Consider the following 23,278-nt stretch of genomic DNA (forward strand, 5'->3'; position numbering starts at 1 on the left):
TTATTAAAGGTAACCTCTGACCAAAATAATACAACAGCTGATAATGTTTTTGGTAGGGTAGAATAGAATAGAAATCACCTTTAACCTTGGAATAATGTATTTCTGATAACATTTCTTCCTTTTAAAGATTCCAATGTGGTGTAATGAGTGTATGCATATGTCCAGGGTCATCAGATTGCATACATTAAATATATGCAGGGTTTTTTGTGTATCAATTGTATTTCATTTAAGCTACTTTAAAAAAAAAGAGTAACTTTGTTTCTGTCAGGTAAATACTCAGTCTTGCCAAAGGAAAAAAAAAAGGATTCAAGTAAATGGAAAGATACCATATTGATTGAAAGACTCGTTCTTGTTAAAATGTCAGTTTTTTGCAAAGTAGTGCAGAGATTCAATATAATCTCAGCCAGCTTTGTAATGTAGAAATTGACAAGATAATTATAAAATCTATATGGACATGCAGAGGACCTAGACTTGCCAAAACAATCTTTAAGAAGAAGAAAGCTAGAGGACTTCAGTTACCTGAATGAAGATTTACAGTATCAAGCCACAATCATCAAAACAGTGTGGCTCTGGCAGAAGAGAGAAAAAGTACAGAAGAGAAAAATAAGGACAGAACAGAAAGTCCAGAAATAGATCCTCACTTATGTAGCCAGTTGATGTTTGTCAAAAGGACAAGGGTAACTCAATGGGGAAACAGTAGTGTTTTCAACAAAGGGTTCAGGAATAACTGGGCAACCACGTGTGGGAAAATGAATCCCAACCGATACCTCACATCAGATACAAAGCTTAATCGAAGATGGATTCTAGACCTAGTGTGGAAGCGAAACTGTAAAGCTTTAGAAAGAGAACACAGGAGGCTACCTCCACGGAGGGGGTGCAGGCAGCTCTTTTTCAGATGGGACTCAGAAAGCAATAACCGTAAAAGAAAAAAAGTGTAAGTTAGATTTCTTCAAAATTAAATATTTCTGTTTAAGACTTACAGTTATAGAGAACAGACTCGTGGTTACCAGGGGATAAAGGGGGAAGGAAAGGATAAATTGGGAGTTCGAACTTTGTACCTCTTGGGGAGTGATGGAAATGTTAGCTGTCTTAATTGTGGTGGTGGTTTCATGGGTGTATACATCTATCAGAATTCACCAAATTGTACACCTGAAATATGTGTAGTTTACTATACAGAAATTATACCACAATAAAGTTGCTTTTCAAAATATTTCTGTTTATTAGAAACACTTTTAAGAAAATAAATAAGCAATCCATGGCCTGGAAGAAGACGGTAGCAAATGCATAATCTAATAAATAATCCAGAGTATATAAAGAACTCCACAGCTCAGTAACAAAGACAACCCACTTTTAAAAAGATGGACAGTAATCTTAAACCCACACCTCACAAAGGAAGATGTGTGAACAGTCAGCAAGCACACAGAATGACGCTCATCATTAGTCATCAGAGAAATGCAGATTAAAACCACAGTAAACTAGTACCACACACCTGTTAGAACGGCTAAAAGTAAAAAGATTAACAACATCAAATGTTGGTGAGCTATAAGCAACACTGCCAGTGGAAATACATAAAAGAGTATATCCACTTTGGAAAAGTTTCACATAAAAATCAAACATACACCTGTCCTTTGACTTGGAAATCTCACTCCAGAGAAACGAAACACACATTCACAAAAAGGCTTGTACAGGAATGTTCACAGTAGCTTGATTCATAACAGCTAGAGAAGGAAACATCCCATCTGTGCCTCAGTAGGAGAACAGGTTGACAAATTGGGGTGCATTCACCTGGAGAATGGACTACTGATACATTCACCAATGCTGGATAAACCTCATAAACACGGGGAGCAAAGGAAGCCAGACACAAGAGGACATGCTGTGTGATTCCATTTAGAGAAACTCGAGAGAGGCAAAACTAAGGTGGGAGGGGAAAAAAAAAACTGGTTCCATCTGGGGGTAGGAAAGGATGACTGGGAGGGGACATGGAGGCCCTTCTGGAAAGATGGGAATGTTCTAAATCACAGGAGGGGCGTGGATTACAGGTGTGTGTCCATTTGTCAGATTATACTGCTGAGATTTGTGCATGTTGGTGTAGGTATGTTTTACCTCAAAAAAACCGCAAAAAAAATAATAGAACAAGGAGTAGGAAGAGGTAAAGATCATGCAAGAATGGCAGGCTATTGGTAATTATTAAATTTGTGTGACCAGTACATGCCGGTTCATCATACTGTTTTCTTTATGTATGTTTGAATTTTTCCATAATAAAAAGTTTTAAAGTGTCTATAAAATTTAAAATGTGAATTGATTGGATGGATCATGGGTTGCTCTGGCTACTGTATTTTTCTGGGTAATATTCAATTATCCACATTAATGGAGCAGCACAGTGGTTGAAGATTAAAAGCCTTGAAACCATTTATTAACTCCATGGCTTTGAGAAAACTTCTTGATTTCTCCATAGTTCAGGTCTGTCACAGGGCTTTGTGAGGTTTAAATGAGATGAAATACGTGTAAAGTGCTTTGCCAAGTTCTTGCTCAATAAATGTTATTTCTTATTATTAGCAGAGGGGAAAATGTGACAAAGATCACTTTAAAAATGTATTCTTATTTGGCTTTGCAAAAACCCTGTTCTGTTTAATTTGAGTGTGACTGTCTCTGGTGTTTGGGGAATTGACCTTATAGGATCCCACCGGGGAAGGTTTGGCTGAGAAGAAATTAGAGGAGGGCTCTTGCCCTTGTAGTGAACTTGGAAATGAACACTTAAACTTTATTTCCATGAGATTGTCTTCACATTCCTAACATAAAACAGTAACGCAGACAATCCCGAAATCTTTTTCTTGTTTGTTTGCTTTTTGAATTTGAACTTATTTTCGCTCTTCTGCGAACACCTGTCTCTGGGATGTTTTGCTTGGGCTAGTATTTAAATTGGCTCTGTTTTCTAACTTCAAAACAGCTAGTGGTAGGGAGAGGAGGCTCAGATTTTTGGACCTAAAAATAGCAAAATAAATAATCCCCAGCTGGCTCACAAAAACCCAAGTGTATAACCATATTCATTCTCAGGCCTGGAGTGTAGTTCCCTCTGAGTCTCTTTCCTTAGCAGCGTCCACCTCCAGGAGCGTGGCCTTCTGCTTCTATGGCCGGGGAGACACTCAGTAAATACGGATCTTGTGGGGACGCAGAAAGGGCTGTCAGGGAGGGGCTCTCCAAGGTTCACTAGTGTCGAGGCAACCCTGTCGGATGAGAAGGGCTCCGCTGGTCTCTTTCTTGCTTTACACAGTGTTGGCTTTTGATGTCAGTTTTCTCTGGAAGACCTAAATGGAATTTGCCGGGAAGAGCTGGCTTTGAAGCCTAGTTTGCGGTGACAGTCTTTCCAGATCCCGTCACAGAAGTTTCTCTGAGCACCACAACGTATGTTGTGGGAGAAAAGCAGGTTGAGGCCTGTCTGCTGGGTCTGCTGGGTCTGCTGGGGGCGCAGGTCTCCGCACATCATCTCGTGGAGGTTCCCACGCCCGCTCTGCTTCCCTGCCTCCCGCCGCGCTCTCGGCTCACACGCTTCTGTTTCCGCTGCCTCCCTCCCATCCTGAGATGCAAGGAGCTTCTTTTAAAACCGCAGTTGGCCTTCCCATGGGTCTCCGTGACATCTTAGTGTGTTATCCTCTTTTATCATGTTTTTATAAAATCTTGCTTGTTGTCGCTGCTTTCTCCTCTTTGTTCCTCGGCTGCTTTTTAAAAACATGAGCATCTGTACTAATTGTTGCCGACGCTTCAGAGGAGTGTAGTGCTTTCCATGTTTCCTCAGGAGGATGTTGAACGGTTTGTCTCCCTCGCGGTCTGGTCCCCATTTGTGCTTCTGAAATAGTTGGCTCAGTTTGGCTTCATTTGAATAACTCATTCATTTGAATAATAAACACATACCACGTTACTACGGATGATTTCTCTGAGTATTTTAATCAGTTTCCTTTTTTAAAAAAAAAAAATCCCTCTTTTGGATTTTCACAAATATGAACTTGAGCACCTACCACTTCCTCATGTTGGGACCGGGATTTTCTCACCGACCTGGAACCTTGCTTCCAACCCTCCTGCCTTCAGGGCCTCCCCTCTGGCTCCTGTCCTTGTCCTCAAGGCCCGGTGGTGGCCCCGAGGTCCAGCAGTGTCCCTGGCTGCCCTGGCCCGCAGCGTTCAACGTATCACCTCCATCGCTCGCTGGGGGGTTAGTCATAAACGCCCACGTGCATGGACCAAACCCTTGTACTGTCTTCCACAACTGTTAGTCTTTTTATCTCTGGGTCCTACATTGATTAGCATTGTATCTTCTTCCTTCTGAGTGCTCAGAATATTCCATTTATTAGGAAGGATAATAGCTCCTTCTCCATCTTCACCTTTAGGAACCCACTTTAGTCTTCAGATGACCAGTAGTTTCTTCCCTTTCTCAAAAGAAGAGTCAACCATGCAGCTTCACCTGCCTCCCTGAGGAATTCATCTGAATGTATTGCTCTCTTGGAACAAAATGAGCTGCCTGGCCTCCAGTGATCTGTGACCTCTTACTTAGAGACAGAACTCAATTAATTGTGTGCCAGTTAGTTATCACCCCCACCCTTAAATAGTTAGTTGCCTAACAGATTGCAAAAGACTGTGCCCAGGCTTTTATGGACACAGCTTCTGAGTGCAATTTCTCAAGAGTATAAATCAAGGGCGAGGTTTATAATCAAATCTCATAGGTTTAGAAATCATTTTTGCTTCGAAATCAACATAATTTGATCTCAGGCAGTTCTGGAGACTAGAGGAAACATTTTTAATTCCCGCTGTTTGCCTAAAAACAAAAATCAAAACAACAAAAACTCTCTAAAAGTTCTACATTCCACAGACTTGTCTTAACCAGTGAAGATGAAAGAAAACATCTGTCCAGTCCCCTCTTTAAGATCTTCATAGGAGGAATTCTGGACATGTGAAGGGAGTCAAGGTCACAGTGTGGCCTCCATCGACAGCGCGGCCGGGTCTGGACAGGGCGTTGCAGGGAACTCAGTTCCGGCTTCCTGCTAAGGATAAGTAGAAGGCATTTACTCTTCATTATGTGGTTGCTTTCAACAAAATTTATGAGAAAGCAAAAGGAAGTTTCTAAACTACTGCCAGATGGCAAGTACTTGGAACACTGAAATGACACTAAAACCCAATCAGAAAGAAACATAACCTATTTAGGACAAAGCATCAGGGCCTCTTTTGAAACTGAAGCATTTCCAAACCTTCCTTGAGGACATATAGGCTGATTGTACAAAGTGATTTCTTGAGTATAACGTTTAGAAATAAAAGTTGAACCCAAGGGGAGGACATAGCCTCAAAACCGTCTCCTGTTTGCTTTGCTCTTGTCTTTGCTCTTGTTAAGTAAGTTTCTCCCCTGTTGAAGCTACTTTGAAGCTTCCTTTTCCCCATCTTTGGTACAGATTAACTGGTGTCGTCCCTCCCTGGTACAAATGATGGCTTTTCAGTAGACTCGTATCAGAAAACTTTGTATGTATCTAGTTCAGTCCAGATACTGTATGTCTTCTTCTGTCTCACTGAAGCCATGTGGAGCTAGTATCACTGATTATTTTTTAAAAGCCTTCTATAATCACTCCTTACTCTGGTACTTTCTGTGTGAACAGGGACATTTTTAAAACACAAATCAAAATAGATTCTAGGCATTTTCAGGATTGCCCTGCTCTGTAGCAGTGGTTTTTGTCTGTCGTTCCTATCCGGTTGACTTCATGTTCATACATTTATAAAGCACTTTGAAATCATGAAAGCCTACTTTCTTGAGAATCAACATTTTGTTCAGAATTCCTGTCTGAGAAAGTCAGCACCTGAATACTAACTAAGGTGGGCAGCAAGAGACGGTGTCAGATGAGTACCTGACTCCTCTGCTGTGACCTGGATGGTTTACTAATATTTGGGTTGACATCTTCACAACTGCTTATGAGTAACAGTCCTATGATTTGTACACTGACCAGAGCCTTGAGCTTAGTGTTGATTTTCTGATTGAGCTGATAGATCCGTTCTCCTCTTGTCCAGTCCCTCTTGTGACACTTCCTGCACGTTCTCAGAATAATGGTGCTGCTTGTGAGCATGAAACCGAGCAAAGCCAGCCGGACCTCAGGGAGACTGAACCCCTGACCCTGGGCTCACTAGCTCCGTTCTTAAACCAGGGCAGCCAAACGGTCAGCCAATTAGTAATTCACTTGGCAGCAGGGGTGAGACTCGTGTGCTGATCTAGTCCAGGCCCAGGAAAGTCTATCAGGAGAATGGAGTGGCAGCTGTCAGGGACAGGACTCACTTCCATTTCTGATGTTAAACAACCGTGCGCGTTTTTAAACTTGAGCCATGCTGTGTGTTCTGCAGCTAGATTTGTGATTCAACATTAGGTTGAGGATCCTCCATGTTGTTCTGTGTGTTGGAATTTTTTCAATGCTATTTTGATTCCATTTTGCAACTATAATTTATCCATTTACCATGGACATTTGATTTCCAGTTTTTTGCTGTTATGAATAGTTCTGCTGTGCATATTCGAGTGCACGTCTCCTGGTCTGCAGGTGCAAGTTTCTCTAGGTTCTCCACGTGCGTACCAGGAGTGGGACTGCAGCTTGTAGGATACGTCTTTAGTTTTACTAGATGACGCCCGAGTGTGCAGTGCTCTGTTCTAATTTATACTCCCGCCAACAAGGATTCCAGTGGTCCCACATCCTGGCCAATACTGGACATTGTCAGGCTTTGAAAGTTTTACCAACGTGGTACATGTGAAACTATGTTTCAGTTGTGTTTAAAATTTGGTTTCTTCCCCATTTTCTAGAATACTAGTACAGTCGGACAGATTTTTGTGGATTTACTGGCCATTCAGCTTTCCTCTTTTGTCAAGTCCTCATCCCAGTGTTCTGTTCATTTTCTGTTGGCTTCATCAGTGAGCATATGTTTTTACAGTCTAGATGGTGGTCCTCTGTGAATTATGTGCTGCAAATACCTCCTCCCAGCTGGATTTGCCTTTTCACTCTTTCCAGTATCTTTATAGTTCTCATCTTAATGTTTAATGGTTTGTATTTGTGTTTTGTTAATACACAGAATCTCTCCTCAATATCATATAAATGCTCTCTTATGGTATCTTTTACAAGTTTAATTCTTTCCCATTCCATATTTAAGTATTCAATCCACTTGGAAGTGGATTTGGACTACTGCGCACATAGATGAGGTTAGTGGGCCAAATTCCTTCTGTAAAGATAGCCACCAGCACCGTTCGGCGGGAGGTCCTTGTGCAACGGATCTGCAAGGCTGGCTCTCAGAAATCAAGTTTCCATATGTGGGCATGTTTGCTTCTGGAGTCTATTTGGGATCTGTGATTATTGTATTCATCCCTGCATCAGTGCTACAGTTCAGTCTAGTGTCTCATGACATCTGGCAAGGCCAGCAGCCTCACCCGTTGCTCTTTAAGAGTGTCTTAGCCATTCTTGGCCCTTTGTGCTCCTAGAGTAGGAAAAAATACTGTTTTCTAAATGTTCCTTCTAAGAGCTGACTGAACTTGTAATTAGGCAAGGAACAAACAAGGTTTAGATGTTCTGATCAGTAAACCTGAGAATAAATAAATGTGTTTACTTGAATTTTACTTAGTCATAAAAATTAAGTTCATGAAATTTAGATTTGAGATGAGAATTTATGCTCAGAAAAAGTGGGTTTTTTTATTTACAGTATCTATAACCCATATTAATACGGACATGTTAAATCTGTTTGGTTGGTTGTGCTGTTTTTATCGCAAATTTAATTAACATTGAACTTGGACCACTTCCCTGAGCAGTAATATACATAATGCCTGGCCAGTGAAGCCACATGAGACTGTAATTAGATCTCACGAAATAATGGTCTCAGATTATTTTAAGTGCTTGTAATTTTTAGTAATATGCAGGCCCATGCAGATACCAAAAGGGAAACTCAACCTGGGGGGAGCGTGTGTGCTGATAACTGTTTACTAAGGGAATAAATAGAGAAATTTAATGTATACATTCTGCCTGGGAAACTTAGTATTGTTTATTAAATACAGCAGAGAAAGCAAGAGAGGAATCAGCACGGAGGGAAATAAGGTCACCAGATAGGTTTTTCTGTTGTTGTTTTTTTTGTTTGTTTTTGCCACTCTGCTTCCTGTTCTGGGTGGCTCTGCAGTCCACTGGGGGAGATACATTCCTCTTACCCAGATTGATGATTTCCCATTTCCTGTCACTCTCCCTCCCCCTCTCCTGTTCTTGAGCTGTCAAACCAAAGCAGTTCAGACAGATAGAGACACAGCTAATTTGTTGAGGAGCACAGAGCTTTCAGTATACAACTTCTCCCTGATACTACTGTGTAGAGATGACAGGAGTGTTCCTCACAGAGTGAGAACTGGACCAGCTTCTTACTACTGTGCCGTGTCTATTAGGCCTACCCCGGAGAGCTCATCCTTGTCTTTCTTTGCAACGACAGAGCTACAAAAACAGGGAGTGACTACAGAAGCCATGAAAATGTTTTAGGGGAGTGGCAGGATTTGTTGGAACCAGTTTTTGCATTTTTAGACTAAAGCAGAGCGTCGACGGCAGCTGTGCAGGGTTTATGTGTGTAGGAGAGGCTGTCAGACAGTAGCAGTGATGATAGTTTGTCGCAAGGAGATGGGTTTCAGAAAGCCCTATTCTTATTTTCTGAATTATCTAAGTGGTGAAGACGTTACCATGTTTTGATTGATAGTCTAAAAACAGCAGCAGCCCTTGTCACACTTAATTACCGGGGGTAGAAATAATTATGAAAGGCATATAGGATAGGGGTGCATTCCAGAGGATCAATAAAGTTTTAGGTTAAAAAAAAAAACCTAACATTTTACTAAAAAAAATGACTATATTCAATGTAGTTCCAGTGTCGGGTATTTAAACGTTTTACTTAACTATGTGGTATTTTTTCCAGATAAATTAAGGGTCAGAAACCCAGGTTGGTCTGATCCTACCACATCACTAGCTGATAACCAATTAGAAGCACCATAAGAATACTTCTTTAACATTAAAAAAAAAAAAAAAAAGAACTAAACTATGGTATACAGAATGAAAAAAAGCAGTCTGCTACACTGTTACTTTTTGGCCTGTGTAACAGGTTGGGTCCAGCAAATGGCTTTCCTTCTGCAAAGTTCATGTTTGTGGGGTGACCGATGTGTTAATTAACCACATGGTGAGACTTCTTTCATAGTGGATACCCACATCACTTCACAATGTACATTTTACATATCTTACAGTCTTGTCAGCTATACCTCTGTAATGCCAGGGGAAAAATAAGTTTACGTCTCTAGATTCCTGGGTTTTGAAGTCCAAGGCTGTATGAAAAATAATTTGTACCAAATAAACATTACTGAGTATTACATCAGGGGCTTCCAGCAGGTCTCTAATCTGCTGGCCTAAGAGAAGGAGTAGGTAGGGAGCTTGGTGGGTCTCCTGTCCTATGGCTTCATGTCCACAAGGCGCTGAAACTGGAAACCATGTCCCTGGAGGCCTGGCCAGTGTTTTTTTGTGGACTGATGTCATCTCTGTAGAGGGACCACTACCGACAGGGGCCCCAGGATTCACGAAGGCTTTGTTTTTACCACCACTGGACAAGGAGCTGGAACCTAGGTTCCACTTCTAGCTCTGCCATGGCACTTATCAGCTGTAGCCATGTGGCTCCAAACAGGTCACTTGGCCTCTCAGAGCTTCATCTGTAAAATGAAGAGGTTGGATTGCACGAATTTTCAGAATAGAGAGAATGCATGGGAAAGCGCTTAGCATGCCTCTTGATGCATAGTTGGTGTGCAAAACACGTGTTTCCTCCATATTAAACTATGCTGAGGCTGAAAAATCCCAAGTTGTACTAATTTCTTGATTTCCAAAATAACCATCATTATATTAAATAAACAAATGTGTTAACTGATCCTAGCTAGAAACCATGAGGCTCAGACCCAGTCTTCAAGGAAGTAATCACTTATTAGGGGCAATAGGATATACTCAATCCTGGTAAGGATGACTGGTCTTAAGTTCCACAAAGGACCAGATTCAATGGCAGATCAGAGGAGTAAGAGAAAAATTTTGGCTACAAGGAAACGTGGACATATTCATGGATGAAAGAACACCCGAGCTCTTTCGAAAATTTCTAAAATGCTAGAAAGATGACATGTGGACAGGTGGAGGCTAGAAGTTTTGGGGATGAAGACATCCCAGGTCTGGGAAATGACATGCAGATGGGCCAGCAAAGTGAGTCTGGAGAATGGGAGCTGCCCAGGGTGAGTGGAACATGCAGAAGGCTGTTGGGAGATGATGAAAAATGTGAGCCAGGAAACAGCCCGTGGAAGCCCTCTAAGCTTTTACGCTGCAGGCAACCAGGAGTGATTAGAGGTGACACAGCAGGTGCTGGGCTGGGCTAAATTAATCTCGAAACCACTGGGAGGGCAGTAGGGCAAACCAGAGGCGGGGAAATTGGCACAGAGGTTATTCTCCCTTGTGGGGAGGCCGTGGGACCGTTAAGGACTCGGGTATGCCATGGACTGAATATATTTCCGGGCTTTTAAAAAGCAAGTGACTGTAAGTTGGTGACCTGTGCTTAGGATGAGAAAAAGGAACATATCATTAGAAATGTTTTTAATGGGAAGAAGCTCTTAAATTTTAGAGCGAGACCTGTTATGACCTGGCCTGAGAATACAAAGAAAAGCCATGGAGAATGTGATCTGAGCTCTGCGTTAAGAGGTTGGGGCATCGTGGCAGGCAGCTGAGAAAGACCCTGGGCTGCAGGAGGGAAACAGCAGCAGCCTGGCCTGGTTAGATGCAGGGGGTAGAGGAGAAAGTCCAGAACTGCAGTTTTGAGTCTAAATGATGCTATGATAGCAGTAACAATAGGGAGTAAAGTCATACAAGATGTAGGGTTTTTATCTTTTTATTTTTTTGGTTGGTAGGAGGTAATTGGTTTTTTAAAATTTATTTTAGTGGAGGTACTGAGGATTGAAGCCAGGACCACGTGCATGCTAGGCATGTGCTCTACCACTGGGGTAGTTCTCTCCCTGCTAAATGTTTTTGTTTAAACTGAGTCATTTTGCTATTTAAAACCAGTCCTACCCAAGTCAACAATGTCTGTTCATCTTTCATATTTCTAACATGTAAATATTTTACAGTTCATTCTTAAGTGGGAAAAATGAGGGGTTCTCAATTTAAGTGGAAGAATCCATAGTGGAGATTAACTATGTCTATCCGCTGACACGCCAGAATACTAAGCAAGCTGTTCTCTCAAGCTGTAGGTAGAGCACTCCCAAAAGGCAGAAGTTCACTTCTACAAAGTTAATGCCATGCAAACAGTAAAAACAAGAAGTACAGAAGGAACATTAAATAAAAGATTTTGCTTTTATTTAAAATAAAATGCATTTATACAGTCTTTAAACCATGGATTATTGGACAATACTGGTAATCCACCCCTCCCTGGCACCCTTTTGGGCTACGTGAGCTAGGAATTTGCTGACTAGCACCAATGCAGATTGTAACAGCGCAACAGACTCAAAGATGGCCAGTCCAGGCATTAGAGTTAAGGGCATTGTGGCAAATCATGACTACAACCAAGTCATTCTTAATTTAGCAGATATTAAAACTGCACATCAATTATATTTTAAAAAGCATATAATTAATGCACAGATGCTACATCTAAGCCATTTGCTAGTTGTGAGTAGTTTTTAAAAAACTGTACAATTTTATAAAATTTGTGTTTGTACATTAGTTACACAAAATGCATACTTCATAAACCTTTACTTCATATTGTAATGCAAAAGTTGCATATTTTAGGCAGACAGTGAATATGCTGGTGAATACTAAAGTGTTGTAATACAATATGGTGTAAAAATAAAAACACAAGACAATATACATACATGCTTATTCAAAGACAAAAACCAAGCATAACAACTAATAGCATTTTCCTTCAAGATCAAACGACAACATTATTAAATACCAGGCAGCTTTTGCAGGCCTGATTTATTGTGGGGTCGGGGGGACAGATGACAAATGGCTACCAGAAGGATATCTTAAAAATACGAGGTCAAATTAAACATACATTAAAATACATGCATTAAACATGATAAATAGACTTCATATAGTTAAGCCCTGGGTAGCTTTAAAGTAGATGGCTTGCATTTCTTACAGTTTGGCTAGCTTGCATCAGTGATGTTTTGTTCCTGACTTGCCCACTACTTTGGTTTTCAACTCATGGCCCCAAGGAACACGTGCCACATTCAAGTCCATATACTGTTTCATGATAGCAGATTAATAGTCATAGTTGTTAGTGCACATAGTAACTGGTTTGGTAAGGCAAAAAATTTTTCATGATAAAATAATTTCAAGCTTAACTTTATTAAGCAGCATATAACAAACAACAGCTTTTAAAGTTAAATAACTGTTATGGCCGTGGAGTTTCATCATACAGCACTTCTGTTCACACCCAACCACTGGTAAGTTTGTAGAACATCTCCTCATCTAAACTCTCATTTTGGTCTTTTGCACGTGTTGAGAGAAATATGTAGCCGCCGATGAATTCATGAACCACTTTGCAATCTACTTCAGTGCAAATGAAGGACAACCGTACTTCATCCGCAAACTCGACAGTGACCTGGAACAAAGACAGAACTCAGTCCCAGCAACACTCCAGATGGTGGGTCCAAGTGAGGCTGTTCTATTTCAGGCCTGTCCTTATCGCAAAATGAGATTCTCAGATATTTTTTTCATCTTAAACTAATAATGCCTTCAAGTCCAAAAGACTAAAGTGTACTAGCCCTTCCCCCACTCCTTTTCAGTTTTCATGTTCTGAAAAGGAAGACTGAATGCAAGGGGCTTAGGTCATTAAGTTCCCAAATGGTCTCTGGCGATTCAATTAATGAGAACGTCTCTCTTCAAGTCCTGGGAGAAAACCTACTTCCTGTGTTATATTTAACATTTGCTTTAGATATTTAACCTTTAGGTATCATGTTTGAATATTTCAGAAATACAAGATTCTATGAAGTAATCGAAATTAATACAACAAATCCAATGACCGTAAAACAAATGACTTACTAGTAAAAGACTGGTAGTCATGTACTCCGAGGCTAGGGGTAGCACGACACATAGATGGGCCAGGCTTCAGAGCCCTAAGTATCCGGGTTTGAATCTTGATTCTGTTACTAAGTGAGTGGTCGTGGACAATGACGGCCCTCAGTCCTCTCAATTTTCGTGTCCTCATTTGTAAAGCAGGGATAATCCGTCTACCTTACAGGGCTGAAGTGAGGTTCAGAAATAGGGAACAAATGTAAAGCACCTAGTATCATGCCTGGCACAGAGTGGGCATCAATGAAGAGTAGCTGCTCTCTGTGAGTGAAAGGACTTACCCGCTACAGGACAATGTAATAGAAAGGCAAGAGAATAATGTATTATGTTCTTAGAATTCAGTAACTAGGCTAGTTAAGAAACGGGCAAGTTTAAGTGGCAAATGAATAGAAATAACTGTTTTATACTCTAAGAGGTAATGGTACAAATAATCTTCAGAATTTATAAGCCTTTTTCTTCCTAATTCATTCATTTTTAGCAGAAGGACTATATATGTGTTCAAGTAGCATCAGAGCTTACCATTTTTATTTCCCAGTTTACATTCCACTGTTTCATGTTACTGAAACGCCATGTTTTAATTGCATCTCCTGTGCTGGCATCCATCCTAATCAGTCTGTTGTATGCGATTCCAATGAGTTCTTCTTTTTTGCCCCCTTGGAACCTACAACATTAAAAACATACATAAATGTTTTAAAACACATTGGGGGTGGAGGGGACATGGTGGTCTGTTTTTCTGCAAGATATGTGCTCTTTTTAAAAAAAATATTTAGTAGACTTTATTCTTTTAGAACAGTTTCAGGTTCACAACAGAACTGAGCAGAAAATACAGAGTTTGCACATAGCCCTCCCCACCCACACATGTATACTCCCTCAACATCCCTCATCAGTGTGGCATATTTGGTACAATTGGTGAACCAACATGGGCCTGTTATTATCAACCAAAGTCCATAGTTCATATTCGGGTTCACTCTTGATATTGTACGTTCTATGGGCTTTGACAAATGTGTAATGACATGTAGCCACTATAGTATCATACAGAATAATTTCATTGCCCTAAAAATCCTTTATGCTCCATCTGTTCACTCCTCCCTCCCTCCCTCCCTCCCTCCCCCCAACCCCCTGGAAACCATGATCTTTTTATTATTTCTGTAGCTGTGCCTTTTCCAGAATGTCATTTGGTTGGAATCGTACAGTTTGTAGCCTTTTCAGACTGGCTTCTTTCATTTAGTAATATGTCTTTTAAGTTTCTTCTATGGCTTTCATGGCTTGATGGGTTTTTTTTTTACTGCACATGTATTTTTTAATTTACATGTATGTACTGTTCATTGTTTCTAAGAACATTTAGCTCTAGTTTTTAAACTTATAGTTATCAAAGGAATAAAGCCAACCACAAAATAAGAATTAACTCAAAAAGATATACCCTGCTATTAACAGCAACGTTATTTATAATTGCCAAGACATGGAATCATCCCAAGTGCACATCAACAGCTGAATAGACAATGAAGATACAGCACATGCTTGTGTGTATATATATATGTATGTGTGTGTGTAATGGAATACAAATCACCCATAAAAAAGGATATTTTGCCATTTGTGGCCCTTCACTTTTCTTTCACTTCAAAAACCAGAATTTTGTAACTGGCAGACACATTTCCATTACATCAAAAACAACAAAATACCTAGAAATAAATAACCGAGGAGGTTACCTATACTCTGAAAACCGGAATGACACAAAGAAATAGAAGGATTTCTTGTGCTCTTGGATTGGAAGAATCAACACTATCAAAATGGCCACACTACCCAAAGCAACCCACAGAGCCAACATAACCCCCATCAAAATACTCACGACATTCCTCACAGAACTAGAACAATTCCAAAATTTGGAAGGAAACACGAAAGACCCCCAACAGCCAAAGCAATCTTTCTGTAGGTCTTTTTTTCTTTCTTTCTTTTTGTTCTCTTTTCATGGTTTGATGACTAAAGAAGGTCCTTTAACATTTGCTGTAAAGCTGGTTTGGTGGTGCTGAAATCTTTCAGCTTTTGTTTACCTGTGAAGCTTCTGATTTCTCCATCAAGTATGAACGAGAGCCTTGCTGGATAGAGTATTCTTAGTTGTAAGTTTCCCCCTTGCATCACTTAAAATATATCACGCCCCTCCCTTCTGGCCTGTAGAGTTTCTGCTGAAAAATCAGCTGATAACCTTATGGCAGTTCCCTTGTATGTTATTCGTTGCTTTCCTCTTGCTAATTTAATTTTCTCCTTATCCTTAATTGCTGTCAATTTGATGACTATGTGCCTTGGTGTGTTCCTCTTTGGGTTGATTCTGTGTGGTACTCTCTGTGCTTCCAGGACTTGGGTGACTGTTTCCTTTCCCAAGTTGGGGAAGTTTTTAGTTATTCTCTCTCCCAAAATTTTCTCAGGTCCTTTCTCTCTCTCTTCTCCTTCTGGGACCCGTATAATGTCCCAGAATATAAGCGCTTCATGTTGTCCCAGAGTTCTCTTAAACTGTCCTCATTCCTTTTTATTCTTTTTTCTGTTCTGAAGTAGTGATTTCCACTAATCTGTCTTCTAGCTCACTGATCCGTTCTTCTGCCTCATTTAGTCTATTCCTGGTTCCTTCTAGTGTGTTGTTCAGTTCAGTGATTTTATTCTTCAACTGTTCAGGTATTCTTTATATTTTCCAACTCTTTGCTAAAAACTTCACTCTGTGCATCTATACTCCTCTTGAGTTCTCTGAACACCTTGGCCATCATTACTTTAAACTCTTTCTCAGATAAGTTACCCATCTCCTCATCACTTACTTCTTCTTCTGGGATTTTATCTTGTGCCTTGGCCTGGGGGATATTCCTTTGCCCCGCCTCATACTGTCTGTCTGTCTGTCTGTCTATGTGTTTGCGGATTCCTTCCAAGGACTTTGGGATTATTGTTTTCTTATTTCTAGCGTCTGCCCCTGGTGGATGAGGCTGGACTAGAGGCTTATGCGGGGTTCCTGGCAGGAGGAGCCGGTGCCTGCCCACTGCTGGGTGAAGCTTGGTCCTGGACCTCTGGTGGGTAGGGCTGTGTCCAGAGGCCTTTGTGGGTTAGGAGGTCTGCTGATGGGTGGGGCTGTGTTCTCAGACTTTATGTTGTTTGGCCCGAGGCTTCCCTACAGGCTGTTGGGTGGGGCTCGGTCTTGATGCTAATGATCCAAGCAAGATGTCAGCCTCCAGGAAAGCTCATGTAGGCGAATACTCCGGGAATGTCTGCACCAGCTTTTATGTCCCCTGGGTGAGCCGCAGCCGTCCCCCACGGCCCCAGGAGACCCTCCAAATCCAGCAGGCAGGTCTGGCCCAGGTTCCTGTGAAATCACTGCCTCTGCCTTGGACCTGGTGCATGTGGTGCATGCTTCTGAAGTGAATGGAGTCTCCGTTTCCTCCAGGCCTGTGAGGCTTCTGGAGCCAAGCCCCCTGACCTTCAAAACCAGATGTCCTGGGGTCTCCTTCTCTTCCCAATGCCGGGACCCGAGCTGGGGAGCCTGACGTGGGGCTTAGAGCTCTCACTCCTGTGGGAGGGCCTCTGCGACTTAACAAATCTTCAGCTTGTGGGTCGCCCACGGGGGTGGGGGGTTTGGGGCCCAATTATATCGCGAGCACGCCCCTCCTACCGTCCTGCTGTGGTTCCCTCTTTATGTTTTCAGTTGCAGAAGATCTTTATTGCTAGGTTCCAGTTTTTTTCGACGGTTGTTTAGCATTCAGTTGTGGTTTCCTTGTAATCGTGAGGAGAGGCAAGCTCATGCTCCTACCACTCTGCCATCTTGACCTCTAACTTAAGATATGTGCTTTTTAATTCTAAAAAAAAGTGCTGTTCTTACGTGAGTAAAAACAAATGCAATCATTTTAAGTTTTTCATGAAAAAATTATATGTATAGGAAATACATTCCCACATTTTAAAAATTTAATATATAAGAGGCTCATGGGTCTCAGTAGGTAGATGTTTAATTTCTAATTACATGAAGTAGATTAAGCAAAAATAAGCACAGGTTAAGGTTTACATACAGGGGCTTAGCAGAACCACTGACCTTGCAATGAAGTGAGTGATGCCAAATTCTGGTAATGACTGCCAAGCTTGAATAAATCTCATCTTAGCTTCAATTAGACTCATCTGAGCTACATTCTGATGGGCCTCCAAGATTCTTGCTGTTATCTGAACGTGATTAAACATCATTTTTACCGTTAGATATTATTCTTTCATGGCAGAATCAAAAGATTAAAAAATTGAATTACATGCCCCCCACCTCAAAATTATGTATTGTAAGAGTTGGAATTAGAAAATATCTGAAGCTATGTGGAAATTTTAGTAAAATAATGACTTTTCAAAATAAACCTCAACATGTATTTTTAGTTTCTATGTCAAGAAACAGTAAGTACTATTAAGAGTACATAACTGCCATTCTTGAGACATATTCCAAGTACACACACGTATGATACTGCTTTATAAAACCACATGTTCTAAGCCTCATGTATATGATGAGTCTTAAATTCAGCAACAAGATATATGATCAGAATGAGTACCTGGAAGACAAGTTTCTAACAGGAATATATTTTAGCAGCTTTAAAGTACTTGAAATCACAGTATTTTAAAAATTTTTCTGAAGAAATCATTAGAAAAGTTAATTTTTAATTTAAATTACACTCACTTTTGGAGTGACTGCTCTACCCAGGAGCAGAAGGAAATTAACCCATGAAGGGAGACTGGCTAGGGCTTTAAATATTTTTCTTTCTTTTTTCTTTTTGGTAAATATGGAGAACTTACCAAATCTCTTATATAGCCTGGCTGTAGATGGCAATGCGAAGAAAAGAAAAAAGAAGCAGAAAGAAAAAAAGGCAATCAGAAAAAATGGCAATGAAGCAAAGAAAAAGCTGTGGTAACCTGCAAACCAAATTCCAGCCAAAAACCATGCAAAAAAATTACTTTAGGTGGAAACCAAGCAAAGTAAATGCAAGCATGAAAATGAGAAAGCAGTGATTATTTTCCATTTAGAATACTCAGAAACACTCCATATTATTTTAGATTGTTAAGTGTTACTAAAATTAAGGGTAGAAGTTTGTAGGGAGAAAACAGAAAGAGCAAATAACCTTTTCCCCCTCCTATACCAGTTCTTACTGGTTAGGGTGAAGCTAATTATTTTAGTAGCAAAATAAAAATTAATATCCGAAAGCCTTTAAGGTCTCATATTGAATCAGATAATATGATCCATGCACCGCTTTTCAGAAATAAGTTGAAGGCATAAAATAAGTGCAGTGACCATACTGTTTATTTATACAAGAAAAGCAAACCCCTCAATTACCATCTGTTTTTTGCATCCTTTTTCCTGGAAGGGAAAATAAAAATATGCCATACACTACACTAGAAGTGGTGGCTATAAACATACCAGTCCATTTCAACTTGGATTAACATGGATAAGATGTAGAACAATTCTTTTCTTTAACGTGAAAATCCAGGTTGGGAGTCATATTTACATAAAAATATCCATAGCAAGTTTAATTAACTCAATAGTTTTGAGGAATTAAAGTAGATTAAATATAACAAAAGCTATATTGATGGACCCCAAAGACTTTATGCCCTGGTAGGGCTGATGACCCCAAGGCCTGACTCCTGAGGGCCACTGGATTATGTAGTTTAATAATTACTGAGCACTGTGACCGGTGATAGCACAGCACCTGACCCACAAGAGCAACCAAACTCCTGCCTACTGGCACTCACGAGGTGTCAGAGCAGTACTCAGTCTCTACCTTCTAGCAGCAACCTCAAAGTCAGTTAGGGAAAGGAGAATTAAAAAAGAATGTGCATTTGATAAGATGCCAGCGTGGAAGACAGGCTAGAAAGATCCTTGCCCTTGGACCACACACCTACTGCCATCCTGCCAGTTAAAGACAGTCACACATTCTTTGTCCTCAACAGAATTTTCAGCTGACTAGTCAAGAACTCAGGGATAGAAAACTATCTTTTTAAAGTGGAAACTATCACTTTAAAGGCTTCTGTGAAAAAATTCAATACCTGTCTGACAGCTAAACCAACATTTGGCAGTCTTCATAATTATACTTTAAATCTTTTTTTCCTGATACCTGATAGTGAAATGATAAGATCGCTAAGATAGGGAACTATTCCTTGCCTTTGAAGGCAAATGAATCCACTTGTAGAAACAAGTCTCTTTACAAATAATTTTTAAATGAAATACCTAAGAATAAAAAAATTAGTACTTGATTCACTTTCTCTTTTTAACTTACACTCTACATTCCACAAAGCTCCCCAGGGCAGCATTTCCTCCATTCCTTACTACTCCCACATCGTATGACTGCTGGATAAACAATTTCCCTGTAGCTAACACAGCCTCTTAAAGACACAACTTAAAGACAAGTATCTGGTGATTAAAACTTCTGAGCATTTCTAGCTCAGTGATTTCAGACCCATATGATAAACATTCTATTTAAAGTTAAGTAGTAATAAATGTTCTGGGTATATCACTGGGCCTTTTCAAGTATGTTTCAAAAATACCCCTTAACAGAGATAAAAATGAAATATTTATTTTAAAGGTCTTCTTTACCCCTCTCCCAAACCAAACGCCTTTTCCTTTTATGGCATGATGCTGGGTGTAGAGAATACTGGGGGCTATCCCAAGTGAAACTCCCCTGCAAAGAACCTTGTATGTTATACTGAAGAGCTGTTTTCCTAAATAGCAATCCTTTTATGGTATTAATTTCCAGGAAAGGAATTCTCAACAGAGTGAGCAAAAGCAGTGAATTTCAATGAAAATTTACCAAACTTTGTCACGTTACACAAATCTTGCTTAGGTTTTGACTGTAAATGTTAAGGAAAGACTATGTTAAAATGTGGACTATTCCTACCCTTGTAAAGTTTATTTCCAAAGCTGGAAAAGTCAGTTTTGACAGCAAGAAGAGTCATCACAGATTTGACTGGGAAATGCTGGCTGTGCTTTACATCAGACTTACTTTATATTATGAATAAGACTGTATGAATTAAGGAGCACAAAGCAGTAAGACCATGTTCAATTCCCTGAAAGAACATCCTGTTAGCAGAGTGATTTCCTCAGGCTGTTTAGGATACATGTGCACCTAACTATTCCACCTAATTATCTGTCCTATTAAGATAACAAAACTTTTTTAAAATGACCAGTTTAACTGCCTGAAGGCTATTTATTTCCTATTTTGTATTTTAACCAACTGATACGAAATTAAGACTACCAATTAAGACTAAAACGTTTTAAGAAGAGAAACTGAAGTATATACAGAAAATTGCAAAACAAACCTTAGCAGAAAACAGTAGATGAAGTAAAACGAATCACGTACCTGCTTGTTCTTGTACTTTTTTAGATAGCGAGGGGACACCAAACATTCAGGGTTTATATCAGTTGTGATCTGCTCTGGTATTAACTGAGGATCTGGATTTAAATGCTGCATCTTCAGAAAGGAAAGAATATTTTGAACTTCCAAGTTATAAGAACTGTCCGCCATGGTCTTGCCTTTGGAGGCCAATCTGCAGGCTGCCATCCAATGTGCATACTGTTTTTCCTGTTGCAAAGAAATGTTGAAGTCTGAAATGATGGGTCCTTTGAGTATAAAGTATAAGAATGAATGGTTAACTCACTAGGGACCAACGAAAATTGAGGTTTACTTTTAATGAGAAAACTTACATTGTCACAACGAAGCCAGATTTCATTCATGCCCTCTGCAACTGGAATGAGGAGTTTAATGTTAAATTTCTGGCCTGAAATGTTCACATCTGGGGTAACTTCACACCCTGTAATAAAAAATTATTAAAATGGTCAAATTTACTCTTAAGAAATCCCAAGCCAATATACGCAGCCCTCATTGTATGGCATCTTAACATGTTGAATTTGCTGTCATGGAATCTATTAATCAGGAAACAAATTCTTTATGCTAAGTAATTTTCTTTGGAGTGGTGCAAAGAATCAGAGCTAATATACAAGAGACAAAACTGCACAGAGTTTTTGGTTTTCACAATTCATAAAACCTGGCTGAGAAGAGAAGGAAAGAGTCTATTAAAAGGATATTTTACCAAAAACACTTGCACTCCAACCCACTAGTTTTATATGTTTTGTTTTAATATCATTCAGTTCTTTGAATCTTAAGTTATTTGGGATTTTTGTCTTAAGTTTCTAAGTGTACAGGGATTTTTAAGTATCTTTGTGTAATTAAACTCTAACTTGTGTTTTCGTCAGAATAAACGACTTTTATGATATCCTTAAAAAAAGGGTACATGATGGGGGATTAGCCAATTGGAGCTAGAGTCCTACATGAGGGCCTCCTCAGGACTCTGCTGCTCCCCCCTCCTACTGGTGTGGAAGGGAGGAGCCTGCCGGCACAGGGGGAGGGAAGCCCAGTCTCTCCTGAGTCTGCTGGATGCTCCCGGGCCCAGGCCTCCCTCCACAGTTCCAGAGTGCTGCAATACTTAAGTGAACCCTCCAATTCAGATGGTGACCATCTGAACAGAAATGGTTTCTTAAAGTCATTTCTTTGTAGATATGACTCAATTCATAAATTAACTTGTATGCACAATATTTTAGGAGTTCATCTGGTATAGAAGGTAACATAAACTTTATATACTTGGGAAGTCAGTATGACAGTAACTAGCATTCAGAATTTCACTTTACTGGCAAGTCTTCCAGAATACATACATTTATAGACCAAAAAAAAATGCAATTCTGTTAACCAGTTGCTGGTAGCTTTGCAGGAGAGAACATAGATTTACTGAATGTATACCCAGTTAGACAATGGGGCAAAGGTCAACATAAGTAAGTAGTGACCAGTAGAATACAGTGGAGAAGAGCCCTGCACTCAGACAGATTTGGGTTCTAGACTGTTCTCGACCCCTTATTATGTCAAATTTATTTATGCCCAAATTTCCTGACCTGGCCCTTGACACTTGGAATCCTCTGTGTTTACAGACATTCTCAACAATGTTTATTTCAAATCTTCTCAGGCCTCCTATGGCACTCACTCCCATGGTACAACCTCACCTGTAGTTCTTCCAATAACACGAAAGTCATCAATCAGTAGTGAGGTCCCCCGACTTCCTGCCACCATAGCAGATAAAGCTAGCTGCCCTCACTTCCACACCGTGGAAGCAGTGTCCCTCCTAAGGCTCTCCTACCCGAGTGGGCTTAGTTTTCTACCACCCATCAGGAACCTTGCTCCATCACAGAGATCCTCCCCTTCCACCTCCCTTCCCTTTCTACTGTGACGTCTCCATCAGCATTTAACTTCCAGTCTCTCTCATCTTAAGTCATAAAAGGCCTCTCTCCAGTTTAAACCTATCTCTTCTGTTACTGCCCTCTTTCCTCCTTCCCTGTCACAGATAAGGTTCATCAAAAAGCTATCTTTGTTTCCTGTTTACTTCTCAATGACTGTACTTTGGCTCCCATACTCAAAACCTCACTGAAATCTGCTGAATCCGTCCTTAATCAAGGCCACTAATCATCTCCATGTGGCTAAATCCTATGGAGGCTTTGTTACTATGTTTGTTACTTTTCTGTAGCGTTTAACACTATTGACTACTCTATCCTTTTTAAAACAACTTTTATCTTAAGTTCCATCATACCTCATTTCCATGGCCTTCCTATGCATTTTTATTGTTGTTCTTTGTTCCCCCTCCAAGTTCCTTTTCCTCTAATCTGCCCTATCCCTTAACCGTGGGTGTCCTGCAGGGTTCTGTTCTTAGCCTTTTCATATTGTAAACAGCTATTCCAATGGCTACGTTTACCATTAATACTAGCTGCTACCACATCAGTACCTGGAGCATGAATCTCTCCAAACAAGATATCCCACAGTCACCTCAAATTTTTAAAACCCCAATTAAATTAAACTCACCTTTCTCCCCAAAGTCAGCTCTTCTATATCCTCAATCTCAATATGGCCCTACCCACCCAACTCCACAGGCCAGAATCAAGTCCCTCCCCTAGCCTCTCCCAAGTCAATCATCATGTCTGTGATTGAACTTCCTCAGTATCTACTGAAGTTGCACCCTCCACCTGAATTGATAAACTCAATTTGCATCACTTATCACTGCTCTAAAATTACTCAATACTGTAGCCAGTATAAATATGATGGATCCTATCATTTTCATGTTAATAATCTTTCAGTGTCACTTCATTGCTG

The 23,278-nt window shown here is 40.2% G+C and overlaps 1 protein-coding gene and 1 non-coding gene across 5 annotated transcripts in view; one reads left to right on the top strand and one right to left on the bottom strand.

Annotated features, from left to right (window-relative positions):
- The window catches only part of LOC116153379 (uncharacterized), a 111,211-nt gene that overhangs the window by 43,691 nt on the left and 44,242 nt on the right, over window positions 1-23,278 (top strand). The window lies entirely within an intron of this gene.
- FERMT2 (FERM domain containing kindlin 2) overlaps window positions 11,366-23,278 on the bottom strand; it is a 71,644-nt gene continuing 59,731 nt past the window's right edge. For 2 of the 4 annotated variants that reach the window (XM_031453735.2, XM_031453733.2), the window contains 7 exons: window positions 20,794-20,900; window positions 20,450-20,671; window positions 18,430-18,453; window positions 17,895-17,915; window positions 17,161-17,285; window positions 13,623-13,764; window positions 11,366-12,633 (listed from right to left, as the gene is read on the bottom strand). In XM_031453735.2, coding sequence (XP_031309595.1) covers window positions 12,460-12,633; window positions 13,623-13,764; window positions 17,161-17,285; window positions 17,895-17,915; window positions 18,430-18,453; window positions 20,450-20,671; window positions 20,794-20,900 — 815 coding nt within the window. In that variant the 3' untranslated portion in view covers window positions 11,366-12,459. The remainder of the gene's footprint in view (window positions 12,634-13,622; window positions 13,765-17,160; window positions 17,286-17,894; window positions 17,916-18,429; window positions 18,454-20,449; window positions 20,672-20,793; window positions 20,901-23,278) is intronic. The other 2 variants (XM_031453738.2, XM_031453736.2) reach the window with 1 other exon arrangement.

The sequence above is a fragment of the Camelus dromedarius genome, chromosome 5 (assembly GCF_036321535.1).
Source record: "Camelus dromedarius isolate mCamDro1 chromosome 5, mCamDro1.pat, whole genome shotgun sequence".
Taxonomy (NCBI): Eukaryota; Metazoa; Chordata; class Mammalia; order Artiodactyla; family Camelidae; genus Camelus; species Camelus dromedarius.